The 14,852-nt window shown below is 37.1% G+C and overlaps 1 protein-coding gene across 1 annotated transcript in view; it reads left to right on the plus strand.

The window, feature by feature from the left end:
* The window catches only part of SORCS2 (sortilin related VPS10 domain containing receptor 2), a 68,081-nt gene that overhangs the window by 17,041 nt on the left and 36,188 nt on the right, over positions 1-14,852 (plus strand). The window contains exons 5-8 of the mRNA XM_031553294.1: positions 7,581-7,701; positions 9,141-9,274; positions 9,866-9,994; positions 11,530-11,701. Of these exons, the coding sequence (XP_031409154.1) occupies positions 7,581-7,701; positions 9,141-9,274; positions 9,866-9,994; positions 11,530-11,701 (556 nt within the window). The remainder of the gene's footprint in view (positions 1-7,580; positions 7,702-9,140; positions 9,275-9,865; positions 9,995-11,529; positions 11,702-14,852) is intronic.

Below are 14,852 nucleotides of genomic sequence, written 5' to 3' on the forward strand. Positions count from 1 at the left end.
GACTGTGAAACAGCCACTGTCTTCTCTGTCTGCTACAAAGAACCCCTTTGAGTGAAGCTTTATTTTTCAGTTTCCTATCCATGAAGTTGACATACAAAATTCAGAAGCAGTAGAATGTGATGCTTTTGATATCTTGCTACAGCCCATATTTGGTGCACTTTGAGGACAGACCTGGAGATACATTTAAATAGGAGGAGCTGAAAGAGTAGGAATCTGTGTCCTGAAAGAATCTTTTATCAATCTGTCTTTTTTTTAAAGGAGAAGTGAGCAAAAGTGTGACACGGACTCTTTCATTCGGAGAGTCTCTTTAGGTCAGTTTGGGAACCTGTCACTAAGTGGGTGACTGTAGCTATGTAGCTCTAACTTCACTTTCAGGGAGACAGTTCTAGTTTAGTTTCTAGATTTGGCAAGTAGTAATAATGAGTTAGTCATTAGAAACATTGTCCACCAAAAAAAGTTATTCTAACATTTTACTTGACTTTAGTTAGGCCTTGGACTCCATTTTGCTATATTTTGCTCTAAGAATAAGGACCATTACTTTGCCGACCATAAGCTATTTATTCTGGTTATAAGTTGAAGTCCAAATGAATAATTTCTTATCTGGAATAAAAGAGATCTGGTTTTCAAGTACATGAGTAGAAAAAGAAAATTCTTAGCTAGAGAAATAATTATAAAATGTTATAAAATTCCACAGGTGAATTTGATCTTTAAGATGGTATCAGAGAGCTGGTTGTTCCAAAGCTATTATTTATAATGTCACATGTTTCTCCTTGAATCTGTCCATTTTCTTCACAGTCTACCTTGTATTTACTTCTGCATAAGGCATCAGGCTAGATATTAAATCTACATTTTTTTTCCAAATGGCTTACATGCAAAAAGATTTTTCTTGGACAGAGTTTTACCAAATAGATGGAAAAAAATATTGGAGATAGTTCACTAAACATCACGGAGCCACTAAGCTTCTGGAAAAAATGGAAACATGCTCATCCTGCTCCTCCCCATTACTTCTTAGAACCTAGGCATTCATTTCCTTTTTTTTCCCAAAGGAGCTGAAACCAAGATGTTTTGGCATAAAAGAATGATTGGCAATTATTTTTTTGGAGGCAGGAAACAATGAGAAGACATATTTTGGTTCAGTTTCAACTAAATTGTTTCCTCTGGTCATTTTTCACTTTGGCAGCCAAACTAGGGGAAAAAAATACACAACAAAAACCTCTTCAGTACATTCAATATATTCTTATGCTTGCAGTTTAAAGCACTTTTAAGTGTCATGTTTCGATAGTTGAACTGGATGATCTTGAAGGTCTTTTTCAACCTTGGTGATTCTGTGATTCTGTTTTTACATAGTATGTGTGTACACAAGCACTGTTTATAAGCAATTATATGCAATTGCATTATGCAGGCAGGTATCTATTGTTGCACATGGAAGCATTCATCGTTTCTGTAGTTGTAATTTAGGAAGGCCACTGAAAATGTGACCTCTGTTGTTTTGGGGAATTAGAAAAATATGCTGAATTATAATCTTGATGTATAACAGACGGCAGCTTGAACGTGACATTGCTTTCATCCATTTATATTAGTATGATTCCCTTGACTTAAATAGTTTTTGTTGATTTTACAGTGCTGTAAAAGAGGTGAAGACAACTGATGGAATGAAAGCAAGTCTTTAAAAATTCATTTGTCGTTTCCTTTTTAAAGTCAGTAGGTTTTAAATAGCATTGTAGACGTAGTCATGGCTAACCTACTCTTCCAGCCCATATCCCCGTGAATGTCTTTCATTAATAAATCTCATCATTTCTGTGAGTTAAGAATACTAAGTGTTGGCAGTCCTTACACTAGAGATAAAGTGCATCCTCCCAGTGCCACACCCTAATCACTTTACTCCTTCAACATTTAGTTAGAAATCCTGTCATTGGGAGGTTATTTGTCTTGCTCTCTATTGAGAGATACTGTAATAATATGAATTTTAAACTATAATAGGCAAAAGAGAAACAAAAAAGATTTTCACCTTCATTTGTTGTTTCAGTTATATTGTCTCAGTATGTAGTAAAGATCAGGCTGCCCAGAGAGGTTGCGGATGTCCTGTCATTGGAGGTGTTCAAGGCCATGTTGGATGGGGCTCTGGGCAGCCTGGTCTACTATTAAATGGGGAGGTTGGTGGTCCTGCCTGTGGCAAGGCAGTTGGAGATTCATGATCCTTGAGGTTCCTTCCAACCTGGGCCGTTCTGTGGTTCCACAATCTAAATGAAGCTAAGGAGTTGACCGTAAACTGACAGGGAACTTCTCACCTTTCATATAAAGGACAGCTGAGAAAATTGCTGCTGTTGTAGTGTTAATGGCCTCTGTTGTCAGAGACAACAGTTGTTTGTTCTAATATATTATATAGTATAATATCTATAATATTATACTACTGGAAAGGAAACCTGATCATGGGGAATAAAATCTAAATAGCACTTTTTAGCATAACTGTGGCTACTTTGATTTAAATGAATACTTTCCAGGAGACAGAGTGAAAGTTACTAAAATAGTTATGTAGCAGCTCTGAGAGTCTTGTTTCCTTTCCCAGCTTGGTCACATATTCAGTGTTTGATTTTGAGGTTTAGAGCCACAAAGAATTTCAGGTACATGCCTTTTTTCAAATATTTTGACATCTTTACTTTGGTGCTGCTTAGAAGAATGGATTAAGATCTGTTATCTATGACAGCCCCGTTGGGATGACCTGAAGTACAGGTGATATGTATGGGCACTTGGCTGACCCTGATGGAAATCCTGGCTTTTATTCTGTTGGGAGTTTTATACATTTGAAGGCTCTTCCAAAACATTACATGTACTGTTCCACATCCAGCTGGCATGTGAAGCTAGCAGAGGGTCTCAGCAGGACAATACAGGACTACAGAGGTAAATTCTGCTGTTTCAAACATCACAGTCGATGACAAAGTCATATAGAGGAGAGCAAAAGCCAGCACAGCACTTGGGAGATTAAAGCCGCATGTCTAGAATGAAAGAAGCATCTGATTTCAAACAAAAGTAGCTATGCATCACGCAGTTGTCATCACTAGTCTTCAGTATGACCACAAAACTTGGACAATTTTACGTGCTATGTTAAACATCTGAATAAATTCCACATGTGGTGTCTTCACGGCTTTCGTGTTACAGGTACAGCAGGGTTGCTTCCTCAACACTGAGGTCGCTGATTTTTAGATATTCAGCAGTGAAGTAAAACTGTTGCAGGTTCAGCTACACTGCTCCAAGTATCTGGTGGGTATGAACATCAGGCTCTTTAAAGCCATCTTCTTTGTCCAGAGTAGCAGAGCAGGGCTACGTTGGTAAATCAATGTAACGTTATAAAAAGTCACTCAGGGCATATCTTAATTTATATGACATTAGATTTATAATAAATTCCATCTGTTCTGGCAGAGAATGTAAAAGCCTACGAACGAAATCATGAAGGGCACAGCTGAAAAATGAAAGCAAACATGGTGGATATAACGAGCTGCCTGTGGCATCCGAGATGAGCAGCACTGTGAAAGTCAGGATCATTTTTTCTGAATGAAACCACGAAAGCTCATAAGTCTCTGGGAGATTCCATTACAAGAACCATCATAGTTTTGGTCAGGCATCTAACTAGTGACACAGACAGCAGGCAGTGAAGCTAATACTGTTCATGTAAACTAAAAACATCTATTGAAGAGATGCTTTTTCCTGTTGAATTGAAACATGAATTTATTGGAAGAGATTATCATTGCGTACAATTTCCATTAAATTAGCTCTCCCTGATTATGAGCTTTATCAGGAACAGAAATAAACGTCAATCCTCCAGCAAATAGTTTAAATGAGTTAGCTTAAAAACTGCATTAATCTGTCTTAGCTATCAAGTGATGCAATCAAATTTTAGGATGATGTGCTCATAAATGAAGTAGGAACAAATGTAAAAAGTTGTTATGGTAACTGGAACATTGGCATTAAAATTATGGATTCCAAATAGTTGGAAAAAAAAAAAAGAATTCCTAAGGTTATTGGAATTTCTTTCAAAAATTATGTATCAGCGTAATTTTTCATAGTTTCAGTAGAATTGATTTGATAGCCTTCTAATGAAATAAAATTAACAAAGAAGAATGTTTTAATAGCATATCATAGAATGGCCTAGGCTGGAAAGGACCTCAAAGATCATCTAGTTTCAACCTCCCTGCCATAGACAGGGTCACCAACCACTAGAGCAGGCTGCCCAGAGCAGCTTATGAACTACTGTCGTCCTGATACTTATCTTCTGATCGTTGCTACAGAGTACCATCTTTTTCCATGTGGATTAATTGGACATGAATGTTTTGCACCTGAGCAATATGATTGCTGTTATGTATTGCTTTAACATCGCTCATATCTTTTTCCAATCCATTGAATTCTACATTAAAAAAAAAAAGGCTTTCTTTTTTACTTTGAAAAGGATTTTTTCTTAATCTTATTGTTATTTGGCATTACATCTGAATGGGCTTTTCTGAAGTGTCTGCAAAACCTTGTCCCCAGTAATCAAGTGTTGTAGCAGCAATAGCATTAGTAATTATGAGGCCATGTTTTCAAACATTTTACAAATCTGAGTGCACACCAGTTGCTGAATTCCTTTAGAAATGTGTCCCAGGATTTCCTTATACTGTGTGATTGCATTTTTGTACAATTTGTGGTTATGCTGATGGGACACCTTGAATCTCAGGTACTTTACTTAACCCAGAGAGTGGTTGAATCAGTGGTACAGTTACTGTATTATGTTAAATCATGTTTATTGGTATGTAGAATCACAAGACCTATAATGCAAATCATTTTTTCTATGAGACCAAACTACAGATTGTATATAACATCTGTATCCTTCTTAGGGAACATTCTTTAGTAATTTCCATGAATTTTATAAAGTCAGAGGATGTGGGACTAGTCAATATCGCCAGATTCTATCTATCTCTAATGCCTATGTTTCATTTATATCTCAGTCCTGTGAGAGAGAATAGAATCTCAATATCTCGTTCCTTTACCACTGGAGAATTCTATAGCTGCATCTTTTAAGTTAGTGATTCTTGTCCTTGTTCTTTTATGCCCCTTCATAAAAAACTTCCTGTCTCTTTAATGACAACTCTACAATCTATAGAAAGAGTATTTGAAGACATTTTGTTGTACTGCTCATCTTTAACTTTTCCAGAAAAAAGTAATTCAAGGCAGTTACCCTGTAAATGAAGGAAATTACATTATTTTGACATGATTTGTTTGCTTGTTTGTTTGTTTGTTTCTCTGGTGGCTCTTTCTTATCATTTTAATTATCTCCAAGGTACTTACAAGAGACTAGCTTAATTGTTTGGTATCTTTGTTGATATCAAAATGAATTTTGTAACTCAGGATTCGCACTTACTTGGGAAGGTTAGAGGAGAAGGTAGGTGTGTTTTACTTTATATATAGTCAAAATATTCTCCTTCTTTTAGTTATCTAGAATCACCCTCAATCTCTCTGAGCTTGTAAAGATGATTATTAATCATTCAGAGATTTTATTTCCTATTTTCAAGAGAATTATGTGACTTTCTTTTGCACTGAATTCAACCAGCCATCTCCTTCTTTCCTTTTCCCTTGACTCATCTGTTTGAGATAGCTAACACAAACGAAGAAAATTTGATTTCTTATGTAGAAAATACTTCTCTTGAGTCAGGAGTGAGGCCTTGACAGAACTTGGATCTTTACACTTGAATGTGTTTAAATGAGATAGTAAAAGAAATGTGGCCAATTTGTAAAGTTGTCTGGTGTTTGAAGAAGCACTCAGTCAGGTAGGCAGTTGTGTAATCTCAAGGTGAAGTCTGCTTCACTTTAAACAGTTGTACGGAGAAAAAAAGAGTAAAATAAATTAAAAAAAAAAAAGCATCAGGTATTTAGCATGCAAAAGACACTTCATTTCTGTCAGCAAAACCAGGCATATTGAAGCAGGCATTGTAAAAAAGCATAAGACCACCCAAGTAGTCACTTTATTGTGTATATGACTACAAATGAATAAAAGCATATGGTGACAGCAGGTCTCAGAATCCAGCTGAACCAGAAAAAGGAACCAAACCTGCAGATCTTGATGCAAGACAGTTGACCTGTTGGGAAGTGAGACCACACACCTGTGTGCACATGCAGCCAGTGCTGAGCCATGCTTTTTCACTTCTGTGTATTGTTTCTACTTCTGAACCACAGAGACATTTAAAAGGAAAGAAAGTAGTTAGTGCAAGTCCTTTAGTCACAGTGCCTCACTAAAAAAAAAAAGAGAGAGTAAAATGTGCAGACAAAATGCCTGTGTTTCTGTTTAAATACGAACTCTACTGATAGTGAAGCTTAATCTATAGATTATATCTGTATATCTATGCTAGGCTGAGAAGCAAAGGCACCAGGAAAAAAGGGAGAAATTCCTGTATTCTCTGCAAGTATTTTTCAACCTCTGTAGTGGAATTCAGAACTCTACATCCATCTAGTAGGGAAGAGACTTAGTGCAATGATGTTGCTTCTGTGTTTCAGAGAATTCACTGTTTTGTTTTTTTTTTTTACTTTACCCTAGTTCCACTTTGAACTTGGTATTCAGGACAGGAGAAATGAGTCTAAGTAGCAGAATTTTTTTTTGCAAAACTGCACCGTTCCTGCTGTGTCTGGATTTGGACAAAATTGAGGACAAAACAAAAGAAATGAATTTGTTTGGAGAATGCTACTAAAACTTGGAAAATGAACTCTGTGCGGTATGATCTGTGCAGAAATTTTTGGCTTCAGAATCAACCTTAAATTCTTCGGCAAACAAGCCACACAGGCCAGATACAAACCACAAATACATTTGACTTTTGCCAAAATAGAGTCTTTATCCTTTCTAATTTGTTGCTGGATATCATACTTGCCCATTTGGTTTTGGAAATAAATATTCTGTCTTTGAAAGTGTTGGCTACTTTGGAAGTGAAACCTGATTTTTAAAGCTATAAGATTTCCTTTTTTTTTTCTTCCCCTTTTTCTTCTTTTTTTTTTATTTTTCAAGAAGAGATTTACAGTTTGTGACTGGTTTTTGTTATAGTTTGGACTATTTGAAATGGAGACTCTATCCTCCAATATAATGTGTAGATTCAGTGTATTCCTTAGAATTGAACACAATTTCATAATACTGCTGTGAGTTTGAACAATAGCAATTTTGCCATCTAAAATCTGTGGAAGTTTAAACAAATTAAAAAAAAAAAAGTTGCACCATAATCATAAGGAAATGGTGACATAGCTGTGTTCCTCAGTTTTGATCCTAATTTGAATCAAAGTCAGAGAATGTTTCATGTGTATAACAAGATAATAGACAAAAATATTGGATTCCAAATTAGAAAAGCTAGTGTATTTCCATTTATGTTCTTGTATAATTTGCTGGGGAAAAAAAGAAATCTCTAATCCATGAGCTATACTTTTTCACTGCAGAGTTCCACAGACAATGAAACAAAAAAGCACCAGTGACCTTTTAGTAGGGAACCATATCCGTGAAAAGCAGAAGACAGAATGGAAAATTGGAATCTCAGATTTCTTTCCTGTAAGATTTTACTTGTGATTCTTTTGTTCAGAGTCTTTGGACACATCAGTTACCGCTCGGACTGGGAACTGGTGAAGGTGGACTTCAGGCCATCCTTCCCCAGGGAATGCACTGATGATGACTATGAATCTTGGGAACTCACAAATCTACAGGTATTCACTGTATATGCCAGAACTTTTTCATATCTGAAAGAATCATTCACTATTGTGAGCTAGTAACATGTTTTCTAACAGAATTTGGATGTCACCTTCCCAGCTCTAATTTCTTTTGGTTGATATTTTGCTGATTTTACAGTTGTTAAAAGTTGGAGGGATAATTTCGTGTTCCCTTTAATTGTGCACACTGTGTCGTGGGAAAGGCAGCAATATATCTAGTGGTCTTCCATAATAATAGGTGGTCCTGCTGGATTATGATGCATATCCCATAAACTAAGATCTCTAGTATTGATTGAAGCAATTTCAAAATGCAGTTGTATGTACTGCCAACTTCCTGACCACATACTGTACTCACATAAATTGCTGTAAGTAAAGCCCAGTCCAGACGTAATTTAGGATCTCAGTGGACTGATCATGTAATAGAGTCCAGTTGTTTGGGGCAGTACCATTTCTGTAGTTAATGTGTTAAGGCTGTACTAATCCTGCTTCTCTAGCCATTCTCTAATTTTGGGAAGCTATGTTCTCTGTGTAATGTATGATTAGAGACCAATTAGAGTCTCTAATTCTTACATTAAATGGGATATGTCATGTTATTTATAGTCATTCTAATTATTTTGTTTGTTTCATCCAGTATACTTGTTCTCTTGCTCTCTCCAGGTTTCCTTTTTGTACACAACTCTGTTGTTATTCCAGCTCTTCAACTCTCATTTGCTAGTTCTCACACATAATTTGGAATTGCTTCTTGTTTGAAATTGTTGTGTATTTTGAGAGCGTTATGCACATCTGAGCATAAAGAGTGACGTTATTTGGGTACACTGACATTTAAATGTCTTTCATAAAATGGAAGCAACTGGAATATCTCTGACGGAGTACTTACAGCTGCCAAGTTGCCAGTGGAGTGTTAGCTTCAAGAGTGTCTTAATACTACCTGTCTCCATGTGCCTAGTGCTTCATATTGACTGCCTACACGTGATGTGGTCATTTAGAGAGAAGTCCAGCCATCTGAAGCCTGAGTTTTTAAGTACAGATCTGTAGGCTTGTGCCTAGATTGTGCACACATGAAACGTGGGTTAAATTGCACTAGAACTTCTGTGCACATCTTTGGATTTGTGTCCTGAGACAGTGTATGTTAGAACTGTGTAATATCCCAGTAGTGGATGTGAGAGCTTTGTATAAGAGTCCAATTGAATTGAACATGAGGTATTTTTTCTTCTTTACTGAGTCTGTTTTCAGTCTCAGTCTTAAGTTAATTGATCACATTTTTATAGTCATATCATAGATAACTTGCTGTAAATTTCTGTAGAAATTGATGAATTGAGACTTGATACCAGTGTCCAGTCTTGGCAAAAAAAAACAGACTTTCTCCTGACAATTTCCGATTGTGGCTTTGTGATGCAGGTTATGGCATGCAATAAATCTGGTGCTTTGATGTTTAGGGTGATCGTTGCATCATGGGTCAACAGAGGAGCTTTCGGAAGAGGAAGATTTCATCATGGTGCATTAAAGGGAGAAGTTTCACTTCAGCTCTAACATCCAAAGTCTGTGAATGTGCAAACTCTGATTTCTTATGGTGAGTCTGTGGATCTTCAGATTCATTATTAGTGAAATATTATTTTGAGTTTGAGATGTTTATTTTCCTCCTTTTGCATCACTCTTGCATGGCTGTGTACAAACAACCAAGAAGCACTGTGATAGTTTTGAATAACAGGTAGCTTATGAATTTGTTTTTGTCTGAAAGTGGTGCTGTGCTTTAAGAATTTGACTCACCTGACTGAAGAAATCCCAATGTTTTTCTCTGTTGATCAAGACTTGAAAAATGACCATTGGATTGATTCATGGGGCAATTAAACCCATTCTTTTTTAAGAAAAAATAAAAATTAAGAAAAATATAGAAGAAATGTGTTGGTCTGAATGGCAAAGGATACCTTTTAAAAATCTAAGCTGCCAAGAAAGTTAATTTTACAGAACTGGCAAAGTAATTGCAACCATTTTTGCCCCATTGAAACTACACTCAGAACAGACATGGCTTCATCAAGCTGTGTGTTCAGCCTATAGCAGATATTTTTAAAATCTTTACTCTTAAAGAAGTAGTCTCATCCACCCAAATTGGGTTGGTGAATAAGGTGGGGATAGTAACACACTTGGTGTTGATGTTTTCCAGTGATTATGGATTTGAGCGCTCTGCACCTCTGAAGTCACAGTCTAGCAAGTGCTTTGCTGACTTCTGGTTTAATCCAGAAGCACCTCCTGAAGACTGTGTGCTCGGGCAGGCATACACCAGCAGCAGTGGGTAAGTCAATTTTGGGTTTGACTGGCTTGTGCTGGCTTCCGTAGTGGAGGAGGATGTTCTGACCAAGGACTACAAAAGTGGCTTTGGGGAAGTATAAATAGGAAAACTGAAAAAAAAAAATAAATAGGAAAATGCAAGTGGTAAGCTGTTCTGGCTCAGACTTACAGCTCATGCACAATCTTTCTACAGACTAATGTAAGAGCAGTGTTACTTTACACGTTCACAGCAACTCAGTAAACTAATTGATTTGAGAAGAGGGAGATCTGTCTTGTTCCCAATAATTTTTTCTAACTGCTGGGGCAGCTAGTAAGCATTGCTATACTTCTGATAGTAATGCCCATTCAAAGCCTTTTCTTTTAGCTCCTTGCATAAATCCAGTTAATTACTCAGAGGAGTAAGAAATGTCTCACAGAACTTTCCACTGTCTCTCACTTCCACCAGTGTAAGGAGCTCTACAAAGAATGAATTATTCTCCTGGCCATATGGGATACTCAGAATCAAAGTAAAGCTTTAGTAACTGTAAACAATAGTGCATAGAGTACACACTACAATGTAGGCTGACGTCTGTGCTGAGAATAACTTGCAGCTGGCATCTATTCTGGCTTATCATAACATCATCTCTGTTGGTTGTGGAGATGCAAACCAAATGATGAAATGTCAAATCTGGCAATAGAATCATAGTCTTTGTGTATATTTGCCTTACTGAGGAAAATGATGCCTTTTGGGTTGTGGCTGACAGCTGTGATATACAGAGTTTGAATTCATCAGAGTGAAATCTGACTCAAATTTTTAAGAATGTTTAAAAATAGCATACCTGATTGAAACTGATCTGTAAATAATTGCTGTACTTCCAAGTGTTTCTTTATTAGCTCTTCTTACACTCCTAGATACATCAAATTATTTATGTTGAAAAAGAGCTCAAGTTCATCAAGGTCATCAAGTTCAAGCTTTTATTACTATAATGTGGAATAAATGTTAGACGTGTTTTAAGAAATGCACAGATTTGAGAACAGTATAGAAGTGATTGGTTCTGGGATAATGCAGAAGTTGCTTGCTTTAATTTATTTCTGATCTTTGGAACTTGAACCAACTACATGTAAAGCAGTAGTAGAGTGGGATAGGATAGAGGCCTGAGTTTGGCAGTGCATGTGAGCAGCAAAATCCTGAGCCAAGACCTCTGGAGCACGGAAGGCTATTGAAAGCTTCATTGTTGGGGAGGGGGGGAGGTGTTGGGAGAGGAAAGCAGAATTCCCAGCTTTCAGAGAACTGATCAGGCATGTTTCTGAATTTTAAAGGAAAGACTCTTCCAATGCATGCAAGTGAAATCCTGATCATTCTCTAATCCCTCTTTCTTCAACAGATTTCACTCAGTAGAAACAATGTCCTCGAGCAAAATTCTTTTTGCATTATGAGTTGATTTTGGTCATCTACAACATTTTCTGTTTATGAACCCAAGCAATATGCATTAGCTACTGTCATGCTCACATTTGCTGCCTACTGTTTGCCTCCAACTCACTGCGCTATTGTTTTTGCAGGTACAGGAAAGTTGTTTCTAATGTGTGTGAAGGTGGTGTAGACCTGCAGCAGAACTTAGCACAGCATTTGTGTCCATTGATTGCTCCCAAGGGACTTCAGATCAGCATCAGAGGAGAAAGCTTGGCTGTTAAGCCTGGGGAGGACATCACCTTCATTGTCAGACAAGAGCAGGTAGAAATTAACACTGTCATTATGAAACTTTACTTGCTATTTTTAGAGTTCATCTCTCTCTTACCTGCTTTGCTGCTGAATGAGATTAATTTGTGCTTGAGATAAAGATGAATGACTCTGTAAATACTGAAACTTATGCTTCCAAGAGAATCAGACAATCTTGTAAACTCAGTGAAAGGGACTTCCAGAGAAAGGGACTTGTCTCCTCAGCAGTAGTTCAGTTATTATTCCTTAAAGGCTTCAGCTTACTGGAGAATCAAAGGGACTAAATTAGCCGAGTCTCCTTGAACTGGAAATTTCACATTGTATCAGAGAAGAACAGAAATGCTGAGACCCCTTGATATTCTGGTTTAAGTGCTTTTAAGAATCTGCCTTTCAGCCTTTCAGGAAGGAATCAGGCAAAGCTTTACAGAAATCAGCAAATACCACAGCATAAGAACATTTATAATGTATTAGTTATGTTGCCAAAGGATTTTTCTTTCCTTTTTCTTTTTCTTCTTCTTTTTCTTGTTTATTGGAAGAGACAATACCCTGAGGCCCTGACCAAAGGCAAGGAGTAACTTACAGATGTGGTTATTTGCCCTGGGTATGATTCTTAATGCTTGTATTTTAGTATTAGGTTCTAACTGTTGTGCTCCAGTTACAGAAGTATTTCCTGAATAACCCCAGCTATTTGCAAAAAATTGAAGAAAGTTGGCAAACCTGTGTGACAGAAGTTGGGCACTCGGCATTTTATTTCTGTGAGAAAATCTAGGCAGAACACAGCTCTGCCTAATCCACCTCAAGTTCTTGTTCCAAGGGCTTGCAGAGCACTAACGATGGTGTAGCAAGTTGTGCTTCCATCTCTTTTCTAACTTGTTTTGAAATGTTTGCTGTAAGACTGGAGCATTTGATTGTAAATTTGGAGTCTAACAGTTTTGATTGGCAGTTTCACTTTTTTTTTCTTCCTTTTCAAACAAAAAGTTCTGAATCCTTCATGAGTCTCTGTTGGCAATAGGCAAGACTCGTACAATTATTCAAAACTCTTCCAAAGTCAGGAATCCTGAAGGGAATCCCCATTTTCTGGTAAAGTCTGCTCAGTGAACAGAACTGAAAAGGAGATTTAAAGGAAATGTAACAGTTTGCTGCCCCCTATGGCTAAGAATAATATTTATACTTGAAAGTCCTGGGCATTAGGATTTAATGTATATGATAAAGTCTGAAGAGAATTCTTATCAATTAGAGAGTTTAAGAAGCAGTCTCCCTAAGATGAACCAAAAATACTACTTTCTTTTCCTGCTGAACAATATTAATTGACTGGCTTATGTGAAGGTGCACTGCTGAGTGCAGCAATGCCAGACTCCAGGAAATAAGGAAAGTAGTTTTTGAGGCCCACTTGAGCAGTTTGCAAATGATCTTGGAAATAATAATAAGAAAATTACTTTTTTTTTCCCCAAATTATTTAGGCTGGATTTGTGAATAAATAATTGTACAAAAATCATTTATTTTGTGTGGAAGTTAAAGTACAAGTTTCTTTAAATTCCTTTTCTCTGTATGAATCATTTGCTGTCCACCACTCTCTGTCTTTCCTGATCAGGAAAACGGAAGTGCCCTGCTTTTTTTGGAGACAGCATTCCCATCTTTACAATAAGGAAGATATTAGAATAAAACATTAAGAGAAACTTGCATGTAGTTGCTTTCAACACTGATTTCTCCCTCACCTGGAGAAAATACACGTGTATACTTGTTAGCATAAGAAAGAGCTAAGGAGAACTATTTCCAAGCTAATATCATCTGAAGAGATGCCACTTACTGACACATTGCTGGCAAGCAGACATCTCTTCTGCTTTAAACTTTAATAATATATTTTCTGGTACCCATCTGTTGTCAAAATAAAGATGTTATTCAGAAAAAATATTCACAGTGAAGAAGCTTTCAAGGTCCTTTTTGTGTGTTGAAATATGATGTTAGGTGTTTGATAACCCTACAGGTTCCTTATTTTGAGTACTCTCTTACAAGATAAGTAGTGCTCTTTCATCTGATAAAACATGGAAGAAAATCAACCAAACTGCAAAATAATAAATGGAGAAAAAGAGTGTATTTTTCTTTCCTTTGTAATACAAGCATTTGAAAATTCTAGGCTTTGTTACCTCCTTTGATTTTACATTAATGCTGCCTTTTGAATTGGATTTTGATGCAGAACTATTTCACAGATTGGCTTATGGGAAAGTGAGGTGATTTTTCAGTACTTCAGGGGGTGTGAGTCCTTGTCAGATCTGATTGCCATTCAGCTTATTTGATGAGTGTATACATTCCTTTCCTCTAGGCTGATTTTTAAGCTAACACTGTCTTTTCAAAATATGAAGGATTCCCTATCAAACTTGGCCCTACAAGCCATTTTAACTTCCATGGCAGTAGTGACAGTGTGCTGTGAAATGCAGGCAGGAGTATATTGCTGAATACAGAGGAAGCAGGGCAAGTCACTAACACACTGCTGCCAGTGGTATTAAGAAGGTGCTGTTGCTCACAGCTAAAACGAATCTTCCTTTCACTCAATCCATATGGCCAGTCCATGTAGCACAGGCCTGACTTCTCTTCTGAGCAGACACACCATGACAACATGAATGATGGGCTTATATTTGTCCTCTGACAACAGTATCAGTCATTGCAGTATTTTAGGCCTGAGTTTAGGAAGACGGTATTGTTTAAAGGAGCACTTAGCAGAAGTGCAATGAATTGTAAATTATGTGAGATGCTTGGTGTGACAGAAGTATTTGGCTGGTTCTCTTTACTAAACACAGCTCACTACTCTACTTTGTCAAGCGTGCATATCATTTTGCAGAGTAGCATGCCAGTTCTAAACATGCTGGTAACTCTGTATAATGCAGTACTACTCTGTAGAAGCTACCAGCTTGTGTTCTAGCTGTCATACAGTTGACACAAGGAGAGCATAGTTAGAAGGTGCTATGAAGATGATCTAAGCCTATTCTGCTTTATAATTGCACAAGCCAGAAGTTCACTGCCAGTCAGTTACCACAGGTCCCTGGATAAGTTGTAGTTTGGAATCAGCAGATCATAGCTCCAGAACTTGGAGCTGCCCTGCACCATTATATTAATTAATGTCCAGAAGTATTAAGATAAGAGTGATGGTATCTATATCATACAACTTGGC

This window comes from Meleagris gallopavo, chromosome 4 (assembly GCF_000146605.3).
Source record: "Meleagris gallopavo isolate NT-WF06-2002-E0010 breed Aviagen turkey brand Nicholas breeding stock chromosome 4, Turkey_5.1, whole genome shotgun sequence".
Lineage (NCBI taxonomy): Eukaryota > Metazoa > Chordata > Aves > Galliformes > Phasianidae > Meleagris > Meleagris gallopavo.